At 48.1% G+C, this 23,405-nt stretch overlaps 1 protein-coding gene across 2 annotated transcripts in view; it reads right to left on the reverse strand.

Moving 5' to 3' along the window:
- Positions 1 to 9,404: 9,404 nt before the first annotated feature.
- Positions 9,405 to 23,405, reverse strand: part of NDRG4 (NDRG family member 4) — a 41,440-nt gene continuing 27,439 nt past the window's right edge. The window contains exons 9-15 of one of the 2 annotated variants that reach the window (XM_015420916.1): positions 23,176 to 23,232; positions 22,358 to 22,409; positions 21,813 to 21,860; positions 20,839 to 20,874; positions 19,107 to 19,158; positions 16,878 to 16,916; positions 9,405 to 9,972 (exon numbers count right to left, since the gene is read on the reverse strand). In XM_015420916.1, the coding sequence (XP_015276402.1) occupies positions 9,818 to 9,972; positions 16,878 to 16,916; positions 19,107 to 19,158; positions 20,839 to 20,874; positions 21,813 to 21,860; positions 22,358 to 22,409; positions 23,176 to 23,232 (439 nt within the window). In that variant the 3' untranslated portion in view covers positions 9,405 to 9,817. The remainder of the gene's footprint in view (positions 9,973 to 16,877; positions 16,917 to 19,106; positions 19,159 to 20,838; positions 20,875 to 21,812; positions 21,861 to 22,357; positions 22,410 to 23,175; positions 23,233 to 23,405) is intronic. The other variant, XM_015420915.1, reaches the window with a different exon arrangement.

A 23,405-nucleotide genomic window follows, 5' to 3' on the forward strand; every position in this document is an offset into this window, starting at 1 on the left:
CTCCCCCCTATGTATTTGCAGTACCATCCCATGATGAAGAACTTAAATCCACACTGTCAGCCCAAATGTGGTGACATTCCTGGCTCTCTGAAAGGGGGGGGGCAGGAGTTCTCACTCTTCCAAAATCAGTGCAATGGTTCCCAAAAACACCTGGGGGGGGCAATTTCACCCTGATAAGCACTTTTGTTTTTCCTATTCCCCCCTGCCTTTCTCCCTCTTTTGCAAATCAAGAGCATCAGCTTCTCCCCTGAAGTCCTCACACTCTGACTCCAAAGGCAACAAGGCCTTCTGAGTTCCTTTTGGCTTATGGGCCTTAATGGTGTAAACATTTATGTCATTTATACCCTCGTTTTCTCTCTGATGGGGAACCAAAGTGGCTTACAACATTCTGTCATACTCCATTTTATCTTCACAATAGCCCCATGAGGTAGGAGAACAAATGGAGGCAGAAAACATGGGCTGAGGGTTGAGGCGGACAGAAACAATGTAGTTAAAGCAGGGGTATCCAGTGTTCTGCTTGGGGTCCACTTTTCATTTGCCCACACACACACACACACTTCCCTTGCCCAGAGCCCGGATGGCAGGAGGTTCTTGCCAACTCCACACAACTCTTCATCCAACTTCTGGGAGAGCAGTTTGCACTCCAACAGGCTCCCTTTGCCTCTTGAAGAATATGCAGAGGAAGTCATCCTAACAATTCTGCAGCACATCAAACAGGGATTAGACAAGGAAACAAAGATCACCACACCCCCAATTGCGATAGAGTTAAAAAATATTGGTCTTGGATCCATGAAATGTTACAAAAAAATGTTAGAATGTACCATACCTTTTACACCTGAACTATTTTTATTGAATATAAGACCCGAAAGCTGTAATAAACAAGACTTTTGTCTTATTATACATGTACTTACTACTGCAAGAATTTTTTGTTGTTCAGTCGCACAGTCGAGTCCGACTCTTCGCGACCCCATGGACCAGATCACGCCAGGCCTTCCTGTCTTCCGCCGTCCTCTGAAGTTGGCTCAATTTCAGGTTCGTTGCATCTATGACACTGTCTAACCATCTCATCCTTTGCCGTCCCCGTCTTCTTTGACCTTCAATCTTTCCCAGCATCAGGGTCTTCTCCAGTGAGTGCTCCCTTCTCATTGGGTGGCCAAAGTATTTGCGCTTCAGTTTCATTATCTGGCCTTCCAGGGAACAGTCAGGGTTGATTTTTTTTAGGATTGACTGATTTGATCTTCTTGCAGTCCAAGGGACTCTCAAGAGCCTTCTCCAGCACCATAGTTCAAAAGAATCTATTCTTCGGCGCTCGGCCTTCCTTATAGTCCAACTCTCGCAGCCATACATGACTACTGGGAATACCATTGCTTTGACCATGCAGACTTTTGTTGGCAGGGTGATGTCTCTACTTTTTATCATGCTGTTGAGGTTCGCCATCGCCTTCCTCCCAAGGAGCAGGCGTCTTTTAATTTCATGGCTGCTGTCACAGTCTGCGGTGATCTGGGATCCCAGGAACATGAAGTCTGTCACTACTTCCACGACTTCCCCTTCTATTTGCCAAGGAGTGATGGGGCCGGATGCCATGATCTTAGTTTTTTTGATGTTGAGCTTCAAGCCCACTTTTGCGCTCTCCTCTTTTACCCTGAGCAAGAGGCTCTTTAGGTCCTCTTCACTTTCTGCCATTAGAGTGGTATCGTCTGCATATCTGAGGTTGTTGATCTTTTCCCCAGCAATCTTAATTCCCGCTTGTGATTCATCCAGGCCAGCATTTCGCATGATGTACTCTGCATATATATTAAATAAGCAAGGCGACAATATACATCCTTGTCGTACTCCTTTTCCTATGCTAAACCAATCAGTTGTTCCATATCCGGTTCTAACTGTCGCTTCTTGGCCCTTATACAGGTTTCTCAAGAGACATGTGAGGTGGTCTGGTACTCCCATCTCTTTAAGGCCCTGCCATAGTTTGTTGTGATCCACACAGTCAAAGGCTTTAGCATAGTCAATGAAGCAGAAGTAGATGTTTTTCTGGTACTCTCTTGCTTTCTCCATAATCCAGCGAATTATGTTCCTCTACCTCTTCGAAATCTAGTTCCTCTACCTCTTCGAAACCCAGCTTGTACTTCTGGCAGTTCTCTATCCACATACTGTTGAAGCCTAGCTTGTAGGATCTTGAGCATGACTGCAAGAATACTATATGCTAAATACTGGAGGAAAGATAAAATACCCTCCAAAGAAGAACTGTTAAGCAAAACTTTCGAAACTGCTGAGATGGATAAACTGACTTTTATTTTGAGAGGACAAGAAGAAAGGAGATTCCAGAGTACATGGTCAAGATTTTATAAATGGTTTGAAAAATACTATAAATGAATAATTTAGACTTATAATTTTATTGGGAGATACTTTAGATCAAATTTTAAATATAATGCAGAATATCTTTTTTTTTTGTTTATTTATAAAATTTAAAATTTAAAAAAACAGTCAGTAGCTATAAGTCGAAACAGCAGCAAAAAATAAAATCGGGAAGGGGGACACATTCACGATATCTGGGGAGTTTCCTCAATACAAGTAATGAACTTGTGGATGAGCAGGAGCGTTCAGCCTTGAAGCAAATGATAATGCAGAATATCTACCGAAAAATATATGGTGATAAAAACTGATTATTTAATAGCTATACAATGTAGCAGGTAATGTAATAGATATAATGAGAAGATACTTGTAACCCCCAAATTTATGTTTTTGTGTCTGTTTATATGTTTTGTGTGTGTGTGTTTGTGTCTGATTTATATTGAAAATAAAATATTTAAACCCCGCAAAATTCGGATGGTCAATATGCTTTTAGGTACTTTCAGCCCCCCTGAGCACCACTCTGAAATTGCAGCATTCCAACAGTCAAGAAACATGGGTTTTGGAAAAGTCTCTTAGAAAAAATTCCAGTGACAAAAGAGATCTTCAAAGCCCTCTTTGCACCATTGGTGAGTCTGAGGAGCACTTGCTGGCTTATCCCATGCTAGCTTTCCAGCTGAATTTCAGCTAGATTTCTTCGATTTCAACAAAGTCAGATAACTTCCTGATGTGTCATCTGTCATCTGAAAGGACTACTGTACATCAGCTGTCCAGACCATACTGATTCCAAAGACCAAGGGATGTCAAATGGTATCAAAGATTAGGGGAATATTCAGCCCAAATTTCAAAAATGGTACAATCAGTTTGGCTTGGCCGGGGGGGGGGGGGGGGGGCTGGCTGTTCTTATGTACTGCCTTTGAATGATGCCTGCTTCTTTTATTGATGTGTTGTTTTTTTCCTGGCAGGTTTGTTTTCCATTTCTTTTTGTTTTCATAACTTGATCCTGAGGTTTACTCATGCATCTTTGCCGTACTCAGCACCCCTGTGGAATCTGGGGTCCTTAGAATCATAGGATCACAGAGTTGGAAGGGGCCATACAGGCCATCTGGTCCAACCCCTGCTCAATGCAGGATCAGCCTCGAGCATCCCTGACAAGTGTTTGTCCAACCACTGCTTAAAGACTGTCAGTGAGGGGGAGCTCACCACCTCCGTAGGCAGCTGATTCTACTGTTTAACAATTCTTAGTGTAAATGTTTTTCCTAATACCTTCCCAACCTTCATTTAAACCCATTCTTGCAAGTCCTATCCACTGCTGGCAACAGGAACAGCTCCCTGCTCTCCTCCAAGTGACAGCCCTTCAAATACTTAAAGAGAGCAATCATGTCCCCCCTCAACCTTCACTTCTCCACACTAAACATTGCCAAGTCCCTCAGCCTTTCCTCGTAAGGCTCAGTCTCCAGACCCCCGATCATCCTCGTGGCTCTCTTCTGCACCTGCTCCATTCTGTCCACATCCTTTTCGAAGTGAGTCCCTTCAGGGACTCCTTTCTCACAAGAGTTTTTGGGTCACCTTCCCAAATAGATTGGCTTCAGTGACCCACCCCCACCATGTTTATGTTCCAAAATGTGTGTTGCCTCAGTGATTCTCATTCCTCAGTTTGAAATGCCCAAAGCAGGGAAGCTCCCCTCAGCCATTCAGCTTCCGTACTATTATAGTTCTTTATACCTTTTGACAACTTCTACATTGAGTGCGATCTTTAACATCTTTAAAACTACTTTTAATAATTTTTCTTTGGACTATAGGCTGACCCAGGCAGCTTCCCCTTGCAATCAGTGGGATGCTGCCACGAGAGTTGAAGAGTAAAAGGGTGAAGTGATACTCTCTGGAGTACTCACCATTCCCTTCTTGTTCTTGCAGAGCCCAAAAAAACTGAATAAGAGGTCTATCTTCTGAAGGGTCTTTTGGTGGAGCAGGAGGAGAGAGAGACCATAAAAGGAACACATTGCATCTCTGCATCTCTGGCCCCACTGGTGGACCTCCTGATGGCACTGGTATTTCTGGCCACTGTGTGATACAGAGTGTTGGACCGGATGGGCCTTTGGCCTGATCCAACATTGGCGTCTCTTATGTTCTTATGCATGAGTCAGTGAGCCTCCTTTCCCATCAGACTCTCTGGCATGGTGCCAGCACTGCAAGTAGGTGTCCTCTGGCCATTCTGCAGACAAGAAACAACTGGCAGATGTGCTCTTCGGCAAACCATGGGGTGGACACCATAATGAACGTATCGGCTTCTGCAGCGACCCTGCCAGCAATCATGGATCAATGTCCTGATGATGGTCCGGGGATTGTCAGAAACATACACCATCGACCACTACTGATGTGGCCACAACCCCCTGATGCCACAGAGCTCCTGTCCACACGTGGAGCACCAGAATGCAGGCAGGAAACAGAAGAAACCCATTTACTCCTGGGAAGACTGATGGCTTGAGCAGCACAACTGTGGACAGAGGACCCACAGCGTGCTCGATAACTAAACGAGATGTTCTAAAAAGAATGACAGGAATGCCCGTTGGAAACAGTGGGAGAGGCCTTGAGAGCCCATGGGATATAATGGGAGCCAGGAACGCCAACTGACAGTGCATGGGCTCAGTTGAAATACATCACAACATACAAAAATTGCAGTGAAAATGTGGAAGGGATTTTGAGAAACCTGCCCTAGGCCTGGAATGACAGCCTCCAGGGTGAAATTACAGCCCTTGGGCCCAGATAGACTGCTCTGGGCCTAGAATAAAAATCCCCAGAATGAAATGGTAGTCCCTGGGAGTGGAATAAAAGTGTTCTGGGATGGGAATGACAGCCCCGGGACTAGAATCATTGCTCTAGGACTGGAATGATAGTCCTCACGGTGGAATGACAGCCCCTGAGTGGAATGACGGCCCCGGCCCAGATCAATTGCTCAGTCCCAAGAGTGTCATTCCACTTTGGGAGCCGTCATTTCAGTCCCAAAGCACTTCTGCTACCCCCAGAGACTGTCATTCCACTTGGGGCTATCATTCCAGAGCCAGGTCAGGTCTCTCAAAACCCTTTCCACATTTTTATTGCAGCTTTTGCCCATGCAAGTCAGCTGGCATTTCTAGCTCCCATTATATCCAACGGACCTTCAGGCATTTCCCATTACTCCTAATGGGCATTCTTGTCATTTATTTTAGTACATCCCAAAGAAAAGACCCTCTTCTACTTTGCCATAATAAGAGAAACCATCACCCATAGTAAGAAACAACTGGTAAGTCTTGAAGGTGCCACAAGACCTGGTGGATGCAGCAGACTAAGCCAGCTGCCCCTCTGGAATTGTGCACCTCAGCAATGTCACACTAATGACTGTAAAATAAGCTGCAGTTTCCACTCCAGAGAAGGTCTGCTTGATTTTATATCTTTATTAGTTTTAACACAATAATCCTTTCCACATCGATAGGGTTTGTTTGGGGGTTTGTCTGTTTGTTGCCCTTTCATACATTTTGTAATTGTCAGTAGATATTGTGGTACCATTGCAACTAGGGAGCGTTAACAACCATCATGCACAAAACTGTTACATTTCACCTTACACAGAGAAAAAAAAGAATCCATTGAAGTCCACCTTAACCAGGAAATCATAAGAATGAAATTCCAGCATCCCCCCCCCCCAAAAAAAGACAGTAATCGCAAGATCACCTTCAAGTGTGAAACTGCACATCAGTTGCCAAATGCTACAATAAAAGGAAAAGACCAAGATAAATATTATATATAGGTATTTATATATCTCATCTAAAAGAACACACCAAGAAAAAAATCGCAGCAATATCTACAGTAAAAAGGAGTTCTAACAGCGTTCAAACATTCATATTTAAAGTTTAGAGAGGAGCACACAAAATGACAGCATCTGGGATTAGAAGATAAACCACAAAGAGTCCCTAATCAGGTAATAGTACTAATCAAGCCATTTCAATGTGCATGAAGTGTTTTATGTGTACATGTGTGCCTCTACGGACCCACTGGCAGTAGCCGGACAGACAGGCGTCACTGTCTTCTGAAGAGTGTAACAGACAACTGCAGTTTAGTGCTGCAGTTTTCCTTCCTGCTCTTAAATCCCAACTTCATTCCAGCTGTCGGCGTGTGTGTAAACCCAGCTGGATGGTTGGAATACAACTGTGGGGTTTTACTTTATATATATAAAAAAATATCTGTCACAGCAGTTAGGATGCACTAGATGACATCAACAACATTGATTCTGCGCCTTTGGGAGAGGCTGATGAACACCAACAGCACGCCAAGATCCTGAAGTGTCACGGGAAAAATGTCTAGAAAGCCCTTTCTTCTTGTAAACAAAATATGTCACCACGGCCATGTGGCCTCTATGAGGAGAACTGTTTCTTCAAATACATCGATTGTACATGGGTCCTTTCGGGAAGGGAAACAGAAAATATTGGGCAAATGCTTGCTAGCTCCCTCTTTCTCAGGAAAGGACTTTGAGTTTGCACTCTGGAAAGTATTTTCATTTGTACATAGTTTACAGTAATAAAGTTTTGTTGCCCAGGGGTCCTTTGGAAATAGGTCTCTGGGAGAAATGGAGGAATGTCAAGACACTGCCACTCTTAGGGCTGGAAGGGGTCTAAAAGCCATCTGGAAGGGACTCTCCATCTAAACCACTTGCTTTCTCATTGCCTGGTGCCATCAGTAATCTAAAAGATGTCATGCACCAAGGGGAGCTCAACTTTCTTCTAAAGACTCACACAAGGTGTTAGCCACGGTTCACTGCACTGGAACTGAAGGAATTGTTGCCAATAGCAGCTGTCCTTTTGTTACTAGGCTTCGGCTTTGAAACGGAGATGAGCACCGCAACCCTAGAGTCGGATTCGACTGGCTTTCGAGCAAGGGAACCTTTACCTTTAAGATGAGAAGGGAGAGGGAAGATGGCATGATATAGCCCGATCTCATCAGATTTTGGAAGCTAAGAAGGGTAGGGACTTGGGAGACCACCAGGGAAGACACTGTAGAGGAAGGCAATGACAAACCACCTCTGCTTCTCATTTGCTTTGAAAGCCCCTTGCTAGAGTTGCCATGAGCTGGCTGCGACTTGATGGGACTTCATGCAAGGTTAAAAGGTATTAACACTTGTAAACAGGTTGTCTCTGGTAGTCATCTCATACATAAATCTGGAGTGAATTTGTGATTCTTTGCAGGAGGGGGCAGGTTTTCTTAGCAGCAAGGCACAATACACAGTACAATCCACCACCACCAGATGCGAGAACAGCATAATGTGACACTAGACAGTGACTTTAAAAGTGAGGATCCTGCATCACGCAGGCAACCAGTTGCTTCCTGTAAAGCCTGTTTGCCATGATCTCAAAGTGCCAGACAACAAAGAAAACGCATTCATTCACTTCCTTCATGAAAACCTCTTTCTGATAAAAAGGGTTGATGTCATTAAAAATGATGGGATTGTGAATGAGATCCTGAACTGTAACATCGTAAATAACCATTAATGCATTTCTTTTTTCCCCTTTAGGATGATATTGCAGTTCACGTAAACAAGGGCTAGAAACGAACAGCAGAGAGGATGCGTGAGCACTGGCTTATATTGTGGGTGAGGAGTCTTGTCTGGGATTCCATCAGAGCATCACTGAAAGTGAGGAATTTAAGGACTTCTGTCAAAGAAATTTATAGACTTGGGGGTGGAACTTGGACCCAGCCTGTATAGCCAGGCTTCTTGGACTTCAGGGGTTGTGCTAGAGAGGCAGAACTTGGGAATTTCAACTGCATAACTAACGGAGTTCTGGCTCATCCGTGAACTGATTCTTGGCTAGACCGGTGGGCTTTGACTGAATGAATGGGAGATCTTTTCCTTGGCTCCTTTATTAAGCTAGGCCTGGTCTGCAGAGTTCCCTCAAGCCAGAGTGGGCTGTCCTATCCACTAGACTGGGTTTCCCAGAAAAGAGGGACTGTCTAGGTGTGCAATTATTCTGTGAAACTTCCAAGACCTGGTTTTGCCCATCCTTCAGAGGAAGAGGCCCTTAAAACCCAGAGTATCCAAGGGAGAAAGGAGACTGCCAGTCTTTTCCCTTGGTTGGAATGGATGACAGGGGTAGTCCTGTAGGCGAGTCATTTCTAACACAGACGTTTGGAGAAGTCAACAGGCGGCTCTGAGACTCCTTTGGGGGGGGGGCGGGTTTGTCCGCTCCCTGATCAAGGCAAGTATTTGACCACCCAACAGGCAAGGGGTGTGAGGCTGCCAGGATCAGGTGGGCCCCAACATCCCAAGTGCCAAGTGGTTCAGCTTCAGCTTGGGACCCACGCCCCCTTCTACTATGGCGGTGGGGGGGGGAGTTCCAGCCTCATCTTCTAATATATTTTTTTCAAGGGGGAGAACAGCATCTCAGCCCCGCAGTCCTGGTTGCCAATTAAAGATGCTCTCAAAATGGAAAATGGAAGCAGTCATGCTTGCTGGGACAGAGGGGGGCCCCATCTCCCACAGACCTTGAGACTCAGCAGCTCTCCCCCAAGGCAGGCCAAGAAGCTTTGCAGCTGTGAGTGCAAATTCAAAACACAACCCAACACTCCCCTCCCCTGGATCTGGCTGTAACACCAAGGCGGTCACTGACTGCTTCCTGCTTCAGAGAGGACTGTCACACAGGTGGGGGGGGGAAGATGGAGGGAGATGATTTCAGGAAACACTTCTGGAGAGCTTTGAACAGCAGCTCGATGGAGAAAGCTTGGCTTTTAGTACGGCCCCTGGGTAGGGGTTCAGGGAGGGCAGGGCTGGGGGCAGGTGTTGCACTCCAGCAAAGAGCCATTTCCCTGGGCCTTTGGGACAAAATGCACAGGCACTGCGTCAGCTGTCAGCTCCTTCGAGCACTAGCCCTAAATTGCCAAAAGGCGATTGCCAAGAACTTTTGACCCAAAGCCTGCCCTCCAAGACTGGGGCTGGAGTCGTGGGGGTACCTAACAGGTTGCAACTGTCACCCTTTGTACACACCTCCAGGTGTACACTGAGACTCTCCAAGAGGCACACTCAGCAACTCCCTGTTCTACCCACAGGCCAAATGCTGCTGTGCAGGGCAGGGGGAGACACACTCCGGCTGGCCAGCCACATCCCCAGCTTGCTGCTGGCCTAGCCACAGTGTGTTCCGAGGAAGAGCCCGGTTTCCTTCACCATCCAGAGGAAAGGGACTGCTTGTGAGCGGGACAGAGGGGGGGGGCAAGGGAAGATTGCTACTTCAAGTCGGGGCTAAAAAGTGAAGGCGGCTGTCATGTCTCCTTCTGCTGCTGCTTCCCACTCTCCCCCACCTCCTGCTCTGAATCCCGTTAACGTGAAAGAAAAAAGCAAGACGGCAAAGAAAACCAAAGCCACGGAAGCTGCAGAGAATGGAGCCGGCTGGAGGTGAACTGATGCGCAGATGCTCGAGGGCTCCCCTGAAAAAGAGGGAGCTGGAGACGCTCAGCAGGACACCTCCATGGTGTGGTTGATCTGCCCCATGGCCTCGCTGCTTTCGGAGTGAGTGCAGGCCCGGGGGCGGCTGCCGTCCACTGAGCTGGCACTGGTGAGGGAGGCTGTGCGGGAACGGGCCAGGCGCGTCATACTCGCAGAGGGCACTGTTGAGAAACAGAAAGAGCGTCAGCACCGCCACTGAGGGGGAAAGGTGTACAAAAGGAGGGAGGAGCAAGCACCACGAAGACAGGCAAAGCTACGAGGACAGGGAGGAAGCATGACCAGACCCTGGCGCAGGGATCCAGCCTCCAAGTGCACAAGCTTCTGACATGCTCCATGACTCGAGACGAAGCACTACCGGTCTGCAGTGGAGGGAGTGTGGGAGCAGAGTCCATGAAAAGTTCCACTGCCCCTTCCCACAGCACGGCACCAGGGGCAGCCTGACTTCTACCCCCGGCTCTCTCCTGGGGCCAGGAGAGGTGATGCGTGCAGCGGCCAGGCTGGTCACGGAGGAGGTGCCGTGTGTGGGCTCAGCCTGCTGGAGCACAGCTGGGTCAAAGGAGGTGCCTGCCTGCCTGCCTCTTTGCCTTGCCTGGGCTTTACCATTCATGTTTGCTGCCTGGGTGGCTCTCTCAGCCTCGCCTTGCCACATCTGAAATCACTGCCCTCGTCCTCTCCGTGGACAGGCTGACAGGCAATCAGGGGGAGGGGGCCGGGGGGGAAGGGGAGACAAGGCTCGGGGAGTGAGGCTCATAAAAACCACTAGGCCCCGTGGACCCCACGGTAGCTACGGGCCTTCAGGAAAGTCCCTGCCCAGCCTGCCCTCTCACTTGAGTCCCTTCCTGCTCCCTAACCTGGGGGGGGGGGGAGATGGGAAAGGGAGGTGTTTGTGGATGATTAGGAAATATTCCTACGATTCACAAAATTGGGTGGTGGTGGTGCTTTGTGAAGAGAGAGCATTGAGGAGGCAGAGAAGGGGGGGGAGAAAACCAACCTGACCGGACTGGACTTGGGGACCCCAAGCCCAGGAAAGCCATCAGGTACCAAACCTCTAAGGGGGCCCAAGAGTCAGTGGCAGGTGAAAAAGCCTGCATCCAACTGTGATAGACACTACAAGAATCAAAGCCCCACACCCGTAAACCAGCAAAAACCCCACACCTATAAATTGGGCTGGCAGGACTGTCCTACTCCTGAACCACCGAGAAAGGAAGCTTCACGGTAAGTGAAATTTGCCATTCTCCAGTGGATCAAATTGTGGGACAGTCCTTACTCTTGGGACGTAAAACAGCAGTGTGCCCCAAGGGAGGGTCATTATGTTTCTCCGTTTACAGGATGTGTTGCAACACGCTGTGGCCAAAGGCTGCCTCTGCTGATGCCAACTTATCCACCCTATAGTGCTTAGTGAAGGAATGTACAGATTTCCAGGTAGCTGCTCTACAAATGGTCTCCAGTGAAGGGAACAAACGGCAGGCTACCGATGTTGCTGCTCCTCGTAAGGAGTGCGCTACAATCCCCTCGGGAGGTTCTATGCCCTTGGCCTTGTAAGCTAGGAAAATGCAGCCTTTAATCCATCTGCTAAGAGTGGCCGTCGAGACCTGTTCCCCCAAGGAGGACTTTCTAAAGGACACAAACAGTGTTTCTGATTTTCTCCATTGCTTAGTCCTATCAATACAGAAGCTAAGGGCCCTTTGAACATCCAGGAAATGCCATTCCCGTTCTTTCTCGTGTTTAGGGTTTGAGCAGAAAATGGCTAAAATCACTTCCTCTGCTATGTGAAACACAGAATTTACCTTAGGCACAAAGGCAGGGTCTAAGTGAAGAACCACCCTGTCCCTGTGAAAAACACAACCTTTGTTGACTGATAAAACCCTCAGCTTTGACAACCGACGTGCCGAAGTGATGCCCACTAAAACTAATATCTTAAAGATCAATTCCTTAAGAGGACATGAAGCCATTGGGACCTCAAAACTACATTCAGATTCCAGGTAGGGAACCTATGTACCTGAGGTGGGTTTTATTAGAGTAGCGCCTCTCAAAAATCTTTTAACATGATGGTGTTGTAGTGACTTTCCATGTCTCACCCCATGGACAGCTGATATGGCTGAAACTTGTCTCTGCAGTGTGCTAGTACTGAGACCTTTGTCTAAACCTTCCTGCAGGAATCGTAGGATAGACCTACCTGAAGCTTTAAGGGGTTCTATCTCACGTTCCACACAATATGAGTGGAACACCTGCCAGGCGGTGTTGTAAATCTTGTTGGTGGATCCTTTTCTGGACGCTAACATGGTTTTTATAACCTTATCTGAGTAACCCACTTCCGCTAACAGTTTCCGCTCAAGCTCTATGCTGTGAGACTGAGCATTTCTGGTCATGGATGTTGTGTTGGTCCTTGTATCAACACGTCCTTCTGTATGGGCAGATGCCATGGGTCCACTATCGAGAGCTTTTTTAGATCTTGAAACCACGGTCTTCATGGCCAAAATGGTGCTACCAGTACTTCTTCCGCTTTCTGTTGATGTATTTTCTGCATCACCTTGTGCATTATTTGTACTGGTGGAAATGCGTAAAAGAGACCTTGTGGCCATTCGCAACTTAGTGTATCGGTTCCTCTGGCCTGGTCGTTTCTTGTCCTGGAGAAGAACTCTTGAACTTGACGGTTTGACTCCATCGCAAACAACTCCATTACCACCGTCCCGAACCTGTTGCAGATCTGGGAGAATATTGCCTTGTTCAACGTCCATTCTGACTGGTCCAGACGTCTCTGGCTTAGCCAGTCCACTAGCACATCGTCTTTCCCTGCCACGTGTGTTGCTTTCAATGACAATAGATGTTTCTCTGCCTAAATGGAAGATTTGTCTTCACTTACCGTGAAACTTCCTTCTCGGTGGTCTGGGCGTGGGGCAGTCCTTGACTCCTTACTCCTGGGACTTAGCTCCTCCTCTCCACAGGCAAGGCTGACAAAACTTCAATCCTGGAGGGGAGGGGCTTGTCCTCTAGATCCCCAGTCATTCACTAAGCTAACCTTCTCCCAACAACCTGCACAATACTGAACCACAAAAAACCAGCACCCCTCCCCAACCAGTAACGAAAGCAAGCAGCAGGCTTTCTCAACACAAATATTGAACTTTATTTGCTCATTAGACAGAACATACAGACTTTCAGCATGAGCCAGGCTCTATTCATTGCTGCTGCCCCCCCCTTTTTTTCCAGCCAACTTCGAGGAACATCCCCTAATAAGCACCGGAAGTCGCTCCCTCAAACCAGGGCGGGTAGGACTGTCCCACTACTGGACCACCAAGAAGGAAGCTTCACGTTAAGTGAAGACAAATCTTCCATTCTCCGGTGGTCCTGGGAGTGGGGCAGTCCTTGTCTCTTTACTCTTCACTTTACTCCTCACTTTACTCATCAGTTTACTTGATCCCATTTGAAACTCTGACCCTTGCTCTGTATCATCCTTGGGTTTGGCTGTGAGATCTAGGGTTCTGAGGACTTTAGGCAGGAGGCGTGAATATAACTCTTGAGGAAAGAGTCTGGACTGAACTGATGGCATAATTTCCTCCTCTTCCTCTGAGAGCTCCACTTCCTCCTTCTATGAGGAAGAGGCTGTAAAGTCCGACTCTACTTCCCTACCAACCAGGAGAGGGCTATATTCTCTAAGGGGTGATTCCTCTTTTTTTGTTTAGATCTAGGAGGGGATCAAGAGGTGCTTGAGGACTCATCTTCCTGATGATGCCTGGACTTCTTTGTTGATCTACCCCATCCTATAGAGGATCTGGAGGGAGCAGACCCTTGCAGTGTCTCCTGTAGCATATCTTTAAACTCCCTTCTCATCTCACTTCTGAACTACTTTAAAAGTTCAGTCTTGTTAAGCTCTCTAGCATCCATATCTTGTGCCTCCATTGGTTCCTGTGTGGACAGCAGGGGTCATTTCCTGCCAGAACACGCCAGAACGACACTCTGGCAGTAAGGAGCCCAGGGATGGCCCCCCTGCCACCTTTCCTGGCCTACCTGCCCAGGCGGACAGGCCAGGGAAGGCCTGCAGAGTCCCCCCGATGCCTTTCCCCCACCGCCTTTCCCGCAGAGCTCCCCCGCCACCTTCCAGATGGGGAAGGGAAAGAAAGGCATTTTAAACATGCCTGGGTTCCCTGCCCGATCTTCTCTGCGGTGGGTTGGCTGGGAAGGGAAAGGGGAGACGGGCAGACATGCCCCCTTTTTTCCCTGAGCCTCTCTGCTTTTGCGGAGAAACTTGGGGAAGTGGGGGGGGTTAAATGCCTGGGTTCCCTGCCTGATCTTCTCCAGGTGCCCTGCAGGCACAGGGCACCTGTAGAAGATCAGGCAGGGAATGCAGGCATGCCTGCATGCCTGCCCTTTGTCAGGGGGTGTGGCATATGCAAATTATTTATGCAAATGAGCTCCTGCAACTCTTTTTCTATGAAATGACCCCTGGAGGACAGAGATACTGAAAACCTGGGAAGGCTCATCTCGCTAAGGGAGCTCTCCCTGTCTTGTTCGGTCTTATCAGTCATCCTTCTTAGCCTGCAATGTGAAAGCGAAAGAGAAAACAACTATGAAGATCGCTATTAGGGACTTAAAATGGCTGCTGCCATTTCCCCCCGCCTAAACCTAGCATCCCCATTGCACTGCATGAAATGTGCTGGAAACTGGTAACCTTTGCCTCCAGCCTTCCCTGGAGATTCCCATTCAAATATTATCCTGGGTCAGCCTGTTTGGAGCGATTTTCTGACTGCGGGTTGGTGGGGAATATCCTCCCCCCTCGCCTCCTCAGGCTTCTAGGGGAAGCCTCGGTTCTTCCAGGCCTCCCCAGCCTTGCTCCCTCCCCTCCGGGAAAACCCGGGGCAGATTCGTGTCTGCCGTTGGCAGGCAGAGGGGACTCACCACAGCTTGGACGGATAGTGCGACTCCAAACTTTGCTGTGGTCAGGGAGGTAGCCGGTTTGTCAGCGTCGCCCCACCACCAGCCGCACACTCTACCGCACCCCTTGCTGAATGAAGGGGCAGGTCCTCCACCCAGAAGGCAGAGCCGGCGGGAGTCTGCTGAGAGCCACTGTGACTTCACAGCTGCCGGGGACCTCCCAGTGCCAGTAGGCTCTCTCTTTTTCTGTGCCGCTGAAATTGCATGCCAGTAGTGCTGTGGCCCAATTCTCTTCCTTCCTTCTTTCTTCTTTGCTTGCTGTGCTGCCTAGCGCTGCCGAAGCACGTCCTGCTCTTAAGCAGGGCTGGCAAGAACTGGGAAGCCTCCAGGGGATAAGCCCCTCCCCGCCTGGCTCAACGCTTGAAGCCGACCCTGCAATTGGAGGAGGAGGAGCTTATCCCAAGAGTAAGGACTGTCCCACGATCTGAACCACTGAAGAATGCCTTTGAGACAAAGTCTTGCCTTTGAGGCAACGTGGAGTGATCCATCTGTGATGCCTCTTTCACACATGCAGGTCATCATTAGGTGCTTCAGAATGTGTGCAGAAGCCCCTGTAGGACACTGTGGTTCTGCCAGGCATCCCTCCCTCCCTCCCCACACAATGGCACAGGGCAAACGGATGTCTCTCTGGCACCTGCCTTGGCACCTTAAGCACAAGTTCAGCTCACTGGAACTCACTCCTGAGAGTTCCTTGGGGGTGTCTGGGGATAAGGGGAGGAACTGGGGTGCTTTGGACTCCAATCCTTGGGGTTGGGACACACGAGGCCCCCTTTCATCAGCTGCCTCCTGCCTGCCCCCCACTTCATCATCATCCAATACACATAAGTTTCCCCAGTGGGGCTAACAGCAGCTCCCTGGCGGCATTTCCCCTCAGGAAAATACCAATGGTTTCCTCTCGTCATGTTCCATGGCCCTGATCCAAATCAGGTGCTCATGCGTGTGGGAAGCACAGAACTCCCAGACCTGACATAGAACCTGTTGACCTGACCCAAAGACATTCCTGCGGGAAAGGACTGGGAAGACCCTTCTCTCTGTGTTCCTACCCTGAGAAATGACAGCCCCTAGGGCTTCCTCCCCAGAGAGAGAGAGTCCCCACACACACCTGGCACCCCCCCCACTTTCTAGCTTCAAGTAAAAACGTTTCTTTTTCTCAGGCTTGTACAGTTTTTGATGCTACTTTTAAGTATGCTGGTTCAATTATTCTTAGATGTTTATTGCCATTTTTAACCTGCTTTTTTGTGATCTCACGTTGATTTTTATAATGTTCAAATATTGTTTTAGGATTATACTTCAAGCAGCCTTGAGAGTTGTTATTTTTCACACTGAATTGAAGGGCTTGAATAAAAACTTCTAAATGACACAGCTGCAACCTTGGAAGTACCACCTGTGGGAAAGGGCATGGACCGGAAAAACTGAGGTCCATGGAGGTTCGTGAATTTCATTAACCATGACCTTCCACCGACTTTCCCAGTTACGAACCAGTTTGTGGTCCACGAGTTCTGTGGGGACACAAAAGTGGGCTCAGCCCACTTCCAGGTCGTGCCGCCCCTGCCTCCTGAGCTCACTCCCCGCAAACCACTCCAGTGGACCAAATGGACCGCCTAAAAGAACCTGCAGTCCATGGGCAGTCTGTCAAAACAGCAAATGCACAGACTGGGCAAATGGATCACAAACCAGCCCCCAGTCTGTGATGAAATTAGGCCCATGGACTGGTCCATGCCCATCCCTATGACAAAAGCTAGATTAAGTGTCATTTTTCTGGGGAAAAGGCATGCATTCCTGAAGGGGTGCCCCAGGTTATGCCAGTGTTGCAGAGGATTCAACTGGGTGTAGTGCGAGAACCAGAGGCCAGCTCTTCAAAGGCATCTCAAGGAATCCTGACACACCTCTTGGGCTGGCCCGACCCTTAGAGCCTTGGATTTGCATCCACAGCTCCTAAGGGATACAGAAGAAGCCCATGAATGTGCAGGCCAGTCTTTGCAATGGGATTCACCCGGCAGATCCAGCTGTGAAAGCTGCAATAGAGCACTCATTCTGCACAGCACCAATGTGCATGGGATGGAGGCGGAGCCAGGGCACATGCACATGTTGGCGTGAAGGAAAGCAGGCATGGTGGGGTTGAGGAGTGGGGGGGTACCTGATCCTCCACTCAGCCTTCGGTCCTTCAGGTATGCAACTAAGAAAGAGACGGAGGAGGGGGGCGGTGAATTGGTGGTGAAAGGGAGGGACAGAATCTAGGTGGAAGCAAGAGGCTTCTTTGGAAATACAACATCGGTAAGGGTTGACCCACCCACCCCCCATACACGCATACACACACACAGAGACGCAGGGGTAACAAAATCAGATACAGATCAGACAAGGACATCATAATCAATAACCAGAAAGAGAGAGAGACATCAAAAGACAAGGACAATTTCGCATACACGCGTGCAAGCGCGCACATACACCCACACTTGCTAAATAAAATCATGAGGTTACAAACATTGTGCTGGGCCCAAATGCCCATCAACTCTCCCATTCTGAGGATGTTCTGGGAAGACACTGAAGTTTTAGCAAACCTTGCGGCTCAGAGTCCAACCGCATGATTCAGTGTTCTCAGCATTGTCTCCAAAGTCACCCTGGGTCCTGTCAAGCAGGTGTGTCCTGGGAGGCCCTGCCTGAAACTTAGGTTCTCTGATGCACGGGGGGGGGGATTCAGATCAGGCCTGTGGCCAGTGGAGAGGGGGGGGCTGACATTCCTTTTCTCATGTGCCATTCTCTCAGCCTGTAACTGCCCCAGGGAGCCCTTATTTGCCCCTGTTGCCAAAATATATTTGTACAGATGGGCGGCATACACGTTTCCTCGTGGGGCAAACAGGGCTTCCTGGGGCCATTTCAGGTCTGAAAAATAGTGTGCACATGGGGGGAGGGGCTTAAGATCCCTCTCCCCACGTGGTCCCAATCCAAATCAGTCCCACATGTGTCTGAGAATTTAAGTTTCAAACAGGGAGTCCCAGCACTTGACTGAGGGATGGCCCTGGGAACTGTGTAATTAGACTCCTTGAAGATCAGCAAATTTATTGTGGCCTAGGTTTCAAGACAGTCCACAAGAATTTACTCCTCCATAAGCCGGTTTGCTTGTGAAGTGCCACATACACTGGGCCCTCAATGCACACAAAATTCAGTGGACGGTTAGGTGGTCACTGGGGCCTCTGGGGCAAGTTCTTCCCCCTCACCCTCAATTCCCTGTCTGTGAAACGGGAACATCAGAAACCCGCCAGAGAGCTGTTGCTGCAGCAAATGAAGTCAGCTTTGAGGGAAACATAAAAACAAACCACCCCAATGGAACACTGCTAAGGATGTTCTTGGCATGTTCTTTCTCCAAAGGACAGGAAAAAACAACTGCATAAATGTGAACGTGGGACTGGTCACCCAGAGCTGACTGGCGACGGAAAGCAGGAGTTAGACAGGCAAGACTTGCTCCGGCTTCCTCAACGAGTGGTCAATTTCCACATGCCCGAAAATAATATAGTATTTGCAGTAGGCCAAGAGCTCAAGAGGGGTGGGGCTGAGATCTGTGAAAGATGGGTAGGAGCTGCTAGACTGTAGTATCGACAACAAGGCAAGGTGGCAGGGACAGTCTGGTCCTGGCTGGTGTGGATCCGAATGTTTTCATCCATTCTGCACGGTGAAGCACAGCTGCCACGCAGATGCCTGTCCCTAAACCACTGATACTAAAGGCTGGAGCTAAACAAAAGCAATCTCCTCACTGCCAGGTGCAGCGCTGGAAATCTCAGTCTCAGCAGCTCCAAACGCACATGTTTGCCCAGCCTTCAGTACACGTGCCTGCCAGTGCAATGCTAAGCAGAGTGACACCCTTCTAAGTCCAGTGAAGTTAGTAGGCTTAGAAGGGTGTGACTCTCCCTTGCACTTAGGATTGCACTGAAAATACTTTCAGATGTTCCCCCAGGATGAGGCGCCTTGATCAGCAGTGGACTGCCAGCAGTGGCGGTGCTGATCATCAGTTTGGGGAGGGGGCAGCAGATGCAGGTTTCCCTCATGTTACCAGGGAGAACACTGGAGAGTGGGGGGCTGTATGCGTGCAATCCTGGCTCCTGGATGGACCTTTGGAGCCCAAGGAAGCATGGCACTAGTTTCCATGAGCCCACATGTTTTCTCACTGAACTGGGAATGCATGCACAGAGGACTATTCCTGCATACAAATGACCTTAGTTGGTTCAGAATCCGTACACACACACTCACCTGCACACGCATGCACATACAGGCACAATGAAGAACACCTCTCGTAACCTCTGACTTACACACACGCACCTGCCAAGACCCCATCTTCTGCCCTGCCAGTGCCTAAAACTAAACAAATACTTACTGTAGCCCATCCCCTGCAGAAAGTACTTGAAAGCTTCAGTCAGTTTTCCAGGCTGTTCAAGAAAGCAGAGGAGTAAGGAGGGAGGTGAAAATCAAGAGACAAACACCTAGAACAAAGTCTGCTGGGATATTTGGCTCCCATCCTAAGGGCACTTCCATGGGAGCAGGGCTATTTTTGGGCAGGAACGAGCAGGAACGGAGTTCCGGCTGGCTCCCAAGTTGGCCACACCCAGCAGGAACTCATTAACATAACAGGCCACACCCAACAGCAGAAACTCATTAGGATTGGCTCCAATTAGGGGTATGTGGCCAACCATGCAAAGGAGTTCCTGCTCAAAAAAAAAAAAAGCCCTGGGTTTTGTCAACGAACAAGGTAAAGAGAATAAGAAGCAAAAGGTGGGTGTGGCTGGATGACTACACTTCTGGTAACATGGGGTGTGTGGCCTAATAGGCGAATGAGCTGTGCTGTCAGGGGCGTGGCCTAATATGCTAATGAGTTCCTGCTGTTGGGTATGGCCTATTATGCTAATGAGTTCCTGCTGGGCCTTTTCTACAAAAAAAGCCCTGCACGGGAGTAAGCCCCACTGAATAGCATATGACTTAATTGGTAGGTTCCCATACTTAAACAGAAAGGTTTAGAATTCAAAATTTCAAAAATCAAAGTTTATGACATCTTAAATTTTAAATTTGAATTTGCAGTATGTGAATCCCAAGTCCTCATTTTCCACCAGCTCTACAGATTCCCCATCAAAGCATAAAATAAGCTGTTTATTTTCACTCCATAAATGAGGGGAAAATATCATTATAAGATTTTCAAGTCTGAAATCCAAAGCTCAGAACTTCCCCGACAGTTGTCTCCCTCACAGGGTCTGAAGACCTTTCCCCAAATGCTGGATTTCACAAAGCAAATCTAGCTATCTCTTTATCTATCTATCTCTCTATCTATCTATCTAAAATCAGCTTCAATGAGCGGGACATAGAAATACAGATTTTCTTCAGGCACAACTGAGCCAAGAGAAGAAAGCAGCTCCAGAAGTTTTTTTTTTCTGCGAAACGAAAAGAACTGGGAGCTTCCAACCAGGAATCTTTTAGAGATGTAAAATTTCCGGAAATTTTGAAGCTCGGAAAAAAACGGAAATTTTCGGAAAAATTGAAAAAATGCTACATTAGCATTTATTTTGTCTTTTCTAGATTGAAAGTCATTCTGTTACTTTAGGAACATAAAATATGACTATGGACATTTTTACTCGGCATGAAATTATCACAACTAGCATATTAAAAATATAGTGTATCCAAACAATTATTACAAACAGAATACCCACCCACATGCAAAAACAAAACTGAAACCTTTTTCTTTTCTTGTGACAATAGCACCTCCTAAAGGAAGAAATGCATCTTGTTCTTGCATTGGAGAGTTCAGTTTGTAACCTAGGACTTGCTTGTCCTCCGTGCACAAAAATTAGATCAATCTGACACCATACATATTTTTTAGAAATGATTTGGAAAATATTTGAACACCTTGTCTTAAAATATTTTATTCATCATGTTAAAATAAAATGTTCCATAATCATTTTTTTTCTTTTTTCAATTTTTCCAATTTTTCGGAAAAAAACAAAAAGGCTTCAGGAAAAAAACTGAAAAAACCCATTTTTTTTTCTGAATTTTTCCAGTATTTTCCCCAGGCCTTCACATCTCTAGTCACCACAAAGCCAGAGAAGTGCCAAAGAACTCACCTGTGTGACTTGGGGGAGACCACCAGAATCAGCCATCTGAGAGAAAACAAAGTTTGGATCAGAGAACTCTCCCCTGTCCTCCTGGGCCTCCGAGAAGGAAGGCCCCCACACAATGCCCTTTGGAAGTCACCGTTTGAGCCCTGAACCACCTCTGGTGCCTCCCAAAAGCCTCAATCCAACCAGGAGTGTTTCAAGATGGCTGCCCTCTTGTTGTTAGAGCTTCCAGTGAGACATTTTTGTGTTAAAAACCCCAAGATGCCGGCAACTGGCACCTCTCTCTGATCTGCACCTCAACAGCTGCAGTGCTACTGGTGTGTTAGAACGTGAGCCACATCTACCTCCTATAAAATAGGAGTGGAACAGTAATCCATGAGGGGTTACTTCCACCTCAAAGCCCAGATGGGGGGGGGGGAAGGCTGGAGGGAAGCTCTTTCAGGAACAAAAACACAGAGTGTCCTTCTTTCACCTGCTTGTGCTGTACTTTAAATGACAGCCACCCCCTACTCGTGCCACTGTGACTTCAACTTTCAACAGTTTGTGAGACTTTCTGAAACAGCCATCCATTCTTCCCTCCCCTCAAATGGAGCCCTGTAGGTAGCAGAGGGCTGGAAAGTCCTTCCACTGGTTCTTGCAGTTACATTTCTGTGACATCAGTTGCACTAGGCGGTGTACTAAATGGTCTCTGCCCCAGAGTGCTTACCATCTGAATGAGAAGCCAAATGTGGATGTGGGAGGGTAGTGAGGCAGTAAAGAAAACCACCAAGACAAGGCTCAGAACAGGCTTGGCAAAAGAGAAGGAGAACACCCCCAAAGAGAGAAGAGGTGACAATTGCTGGGGTCTGACTCGGTCCCAAAGACTGGGAAGGTCAGAGAGTGTGTGCAAGAAAAGAGGAAGACACAGGAAAGAGGGGGCACCCCAGCTTATGCGTCCTGCTCCTCTAAAAGGTGGCAGTAGGGAAATAAATGCCTCTCACCTTCAGGAAAGTGGTGCTGGTTGGATCCAACTTGGAGTTACACTCAACCTGAAAAACAGACAAAGCGATGTTTCAAAAACAACACCAGGTCAAGAAACGGTGGCTCAAATGTCCTCTGCGGCTGAGCCATCACCCCCCACATACCCATGCTCTGCAACAGAGAGGACTCTCTCAAGAGGCTGCAAAACAGGCCTTTGTTTCAAAGTCTGAAGGTTTTAAGTGCTGTTTCTAGCCTTTATGACTGTGCACTCAAGAATGTGACAGACACACGCACACACACACACCCTTGAAGGGGGATAAAGACACTTCTGACCCAGCTTAGTCAGTCCCAACTAGAGTCGCCAGTTCCAGGCTGTGAAGATCTTGGAGGTTCCTGGAGAGCCTCGGGAGGCAGGGTTTGGGAAGGGGCCACAGCAGGATATAATGCTAGAGTCCACCCTCCAAGGCAACCATTTACTCCAGGGGCAGGCTTGGGGGTCTAAGTCACCAATATGTCCCTAGGTTGCCAGCATGCACCTGGTGAGTGGTTCCCCCCCCCCACTCACCACACCATCTTCAGCTGGGGCATTATCTCCCACCACAAGCATCACAGGGCAGCTGCAAATGCCAAGGGGAGAAACGTGATTAGCAGAAATTACACACTTGACTATGGACTCATATGTATCCAAGTGGGCACAGGCTATAACTTCTAAAATACGCTCAACTGACATCGACCTGGATACTTTGGAAAATCAAGATGAGACCTTTATATATTGGACAATTGGTAGAAGAATTTGGGACACTGAAGCCCAAACAATCCAGGCAGGTGCCAGGGGCACTTGTTCCCCCATTTCCCTTGGCCTCAGATATGTACCAAACAGCATGGCACAATACTTTTGTAATATGGTGATCCCGCTGCAACGAACGCAGAGTCTTTATGCTAGCCAGATTTAATGTTTTCCCCTCATCTTGGGCCTCAGGTAGATATAGAGGCATCCCGAAATGTGACAGGGTTTGCAATTGTCCACTCAGAGAATCTGATACTTTAGATCATATTCTGCTACGCTGCCCCCCTTTACTCATATCTTCTGATTAAGCCTTTACTGCCTAGGGCCAATTCTGATAGTGCAATTAGGTTTCTTTTAGCTGATAAGTCACCAGATGTTACTGTACAGACTGCTGATTGTTTGTCCAAGATTTTGATAGCAAAGAACTATTCCTAATATTGGTGTTTTAAGACTTACAGATGTAATTTTACTTTGACAAAGTTTATCTTATTGATTTTATATGCCAATAAAGGTTGTGTTTTGTTGTGTGATTAGCAGAAAGCGGCTCCCTCCCGGTTGGTCCTCCCCATCCAATCAGGAGCAAGCCTGCGACCTACCGGAGCGTTTTGGCGTTCGGGACACTCCCAGGTCGGTTAATGTCCAGGTCTCTGCGGCTGAGGGGAAAAAACAACTGTGAGTGGGTCACCAAAGTGATGATTTGCAAGCCTCTCCGTGGCTGATACTGTCCCCTTCACCACCTTGTTCAGAACTGCAGCCCCTGTGGCTTCCCAAGATCTATACATGGCCAGCTGTTTTCTCCTTCAAAGTAGCCTGTCCTTGGAGACCA

The sequence above is a fragment of the Gekko japonicus genome, unplaced genomic scaffold (genome assembly GCF_001447785.1).
Source record: "Gekko japonicus isolate JY-2015 unplaced genomic scaffold, Gekko_japonicus_V1.1 scaffold2679, whole genome shotgun sequence".
In the NCBI taxonomy this organism is placed as follows: Eukaryota; Metazoa; Chordata; class Lepidosauria; order Squamata; family Gekkonidae; genus Gekko; species Gekko japonicus.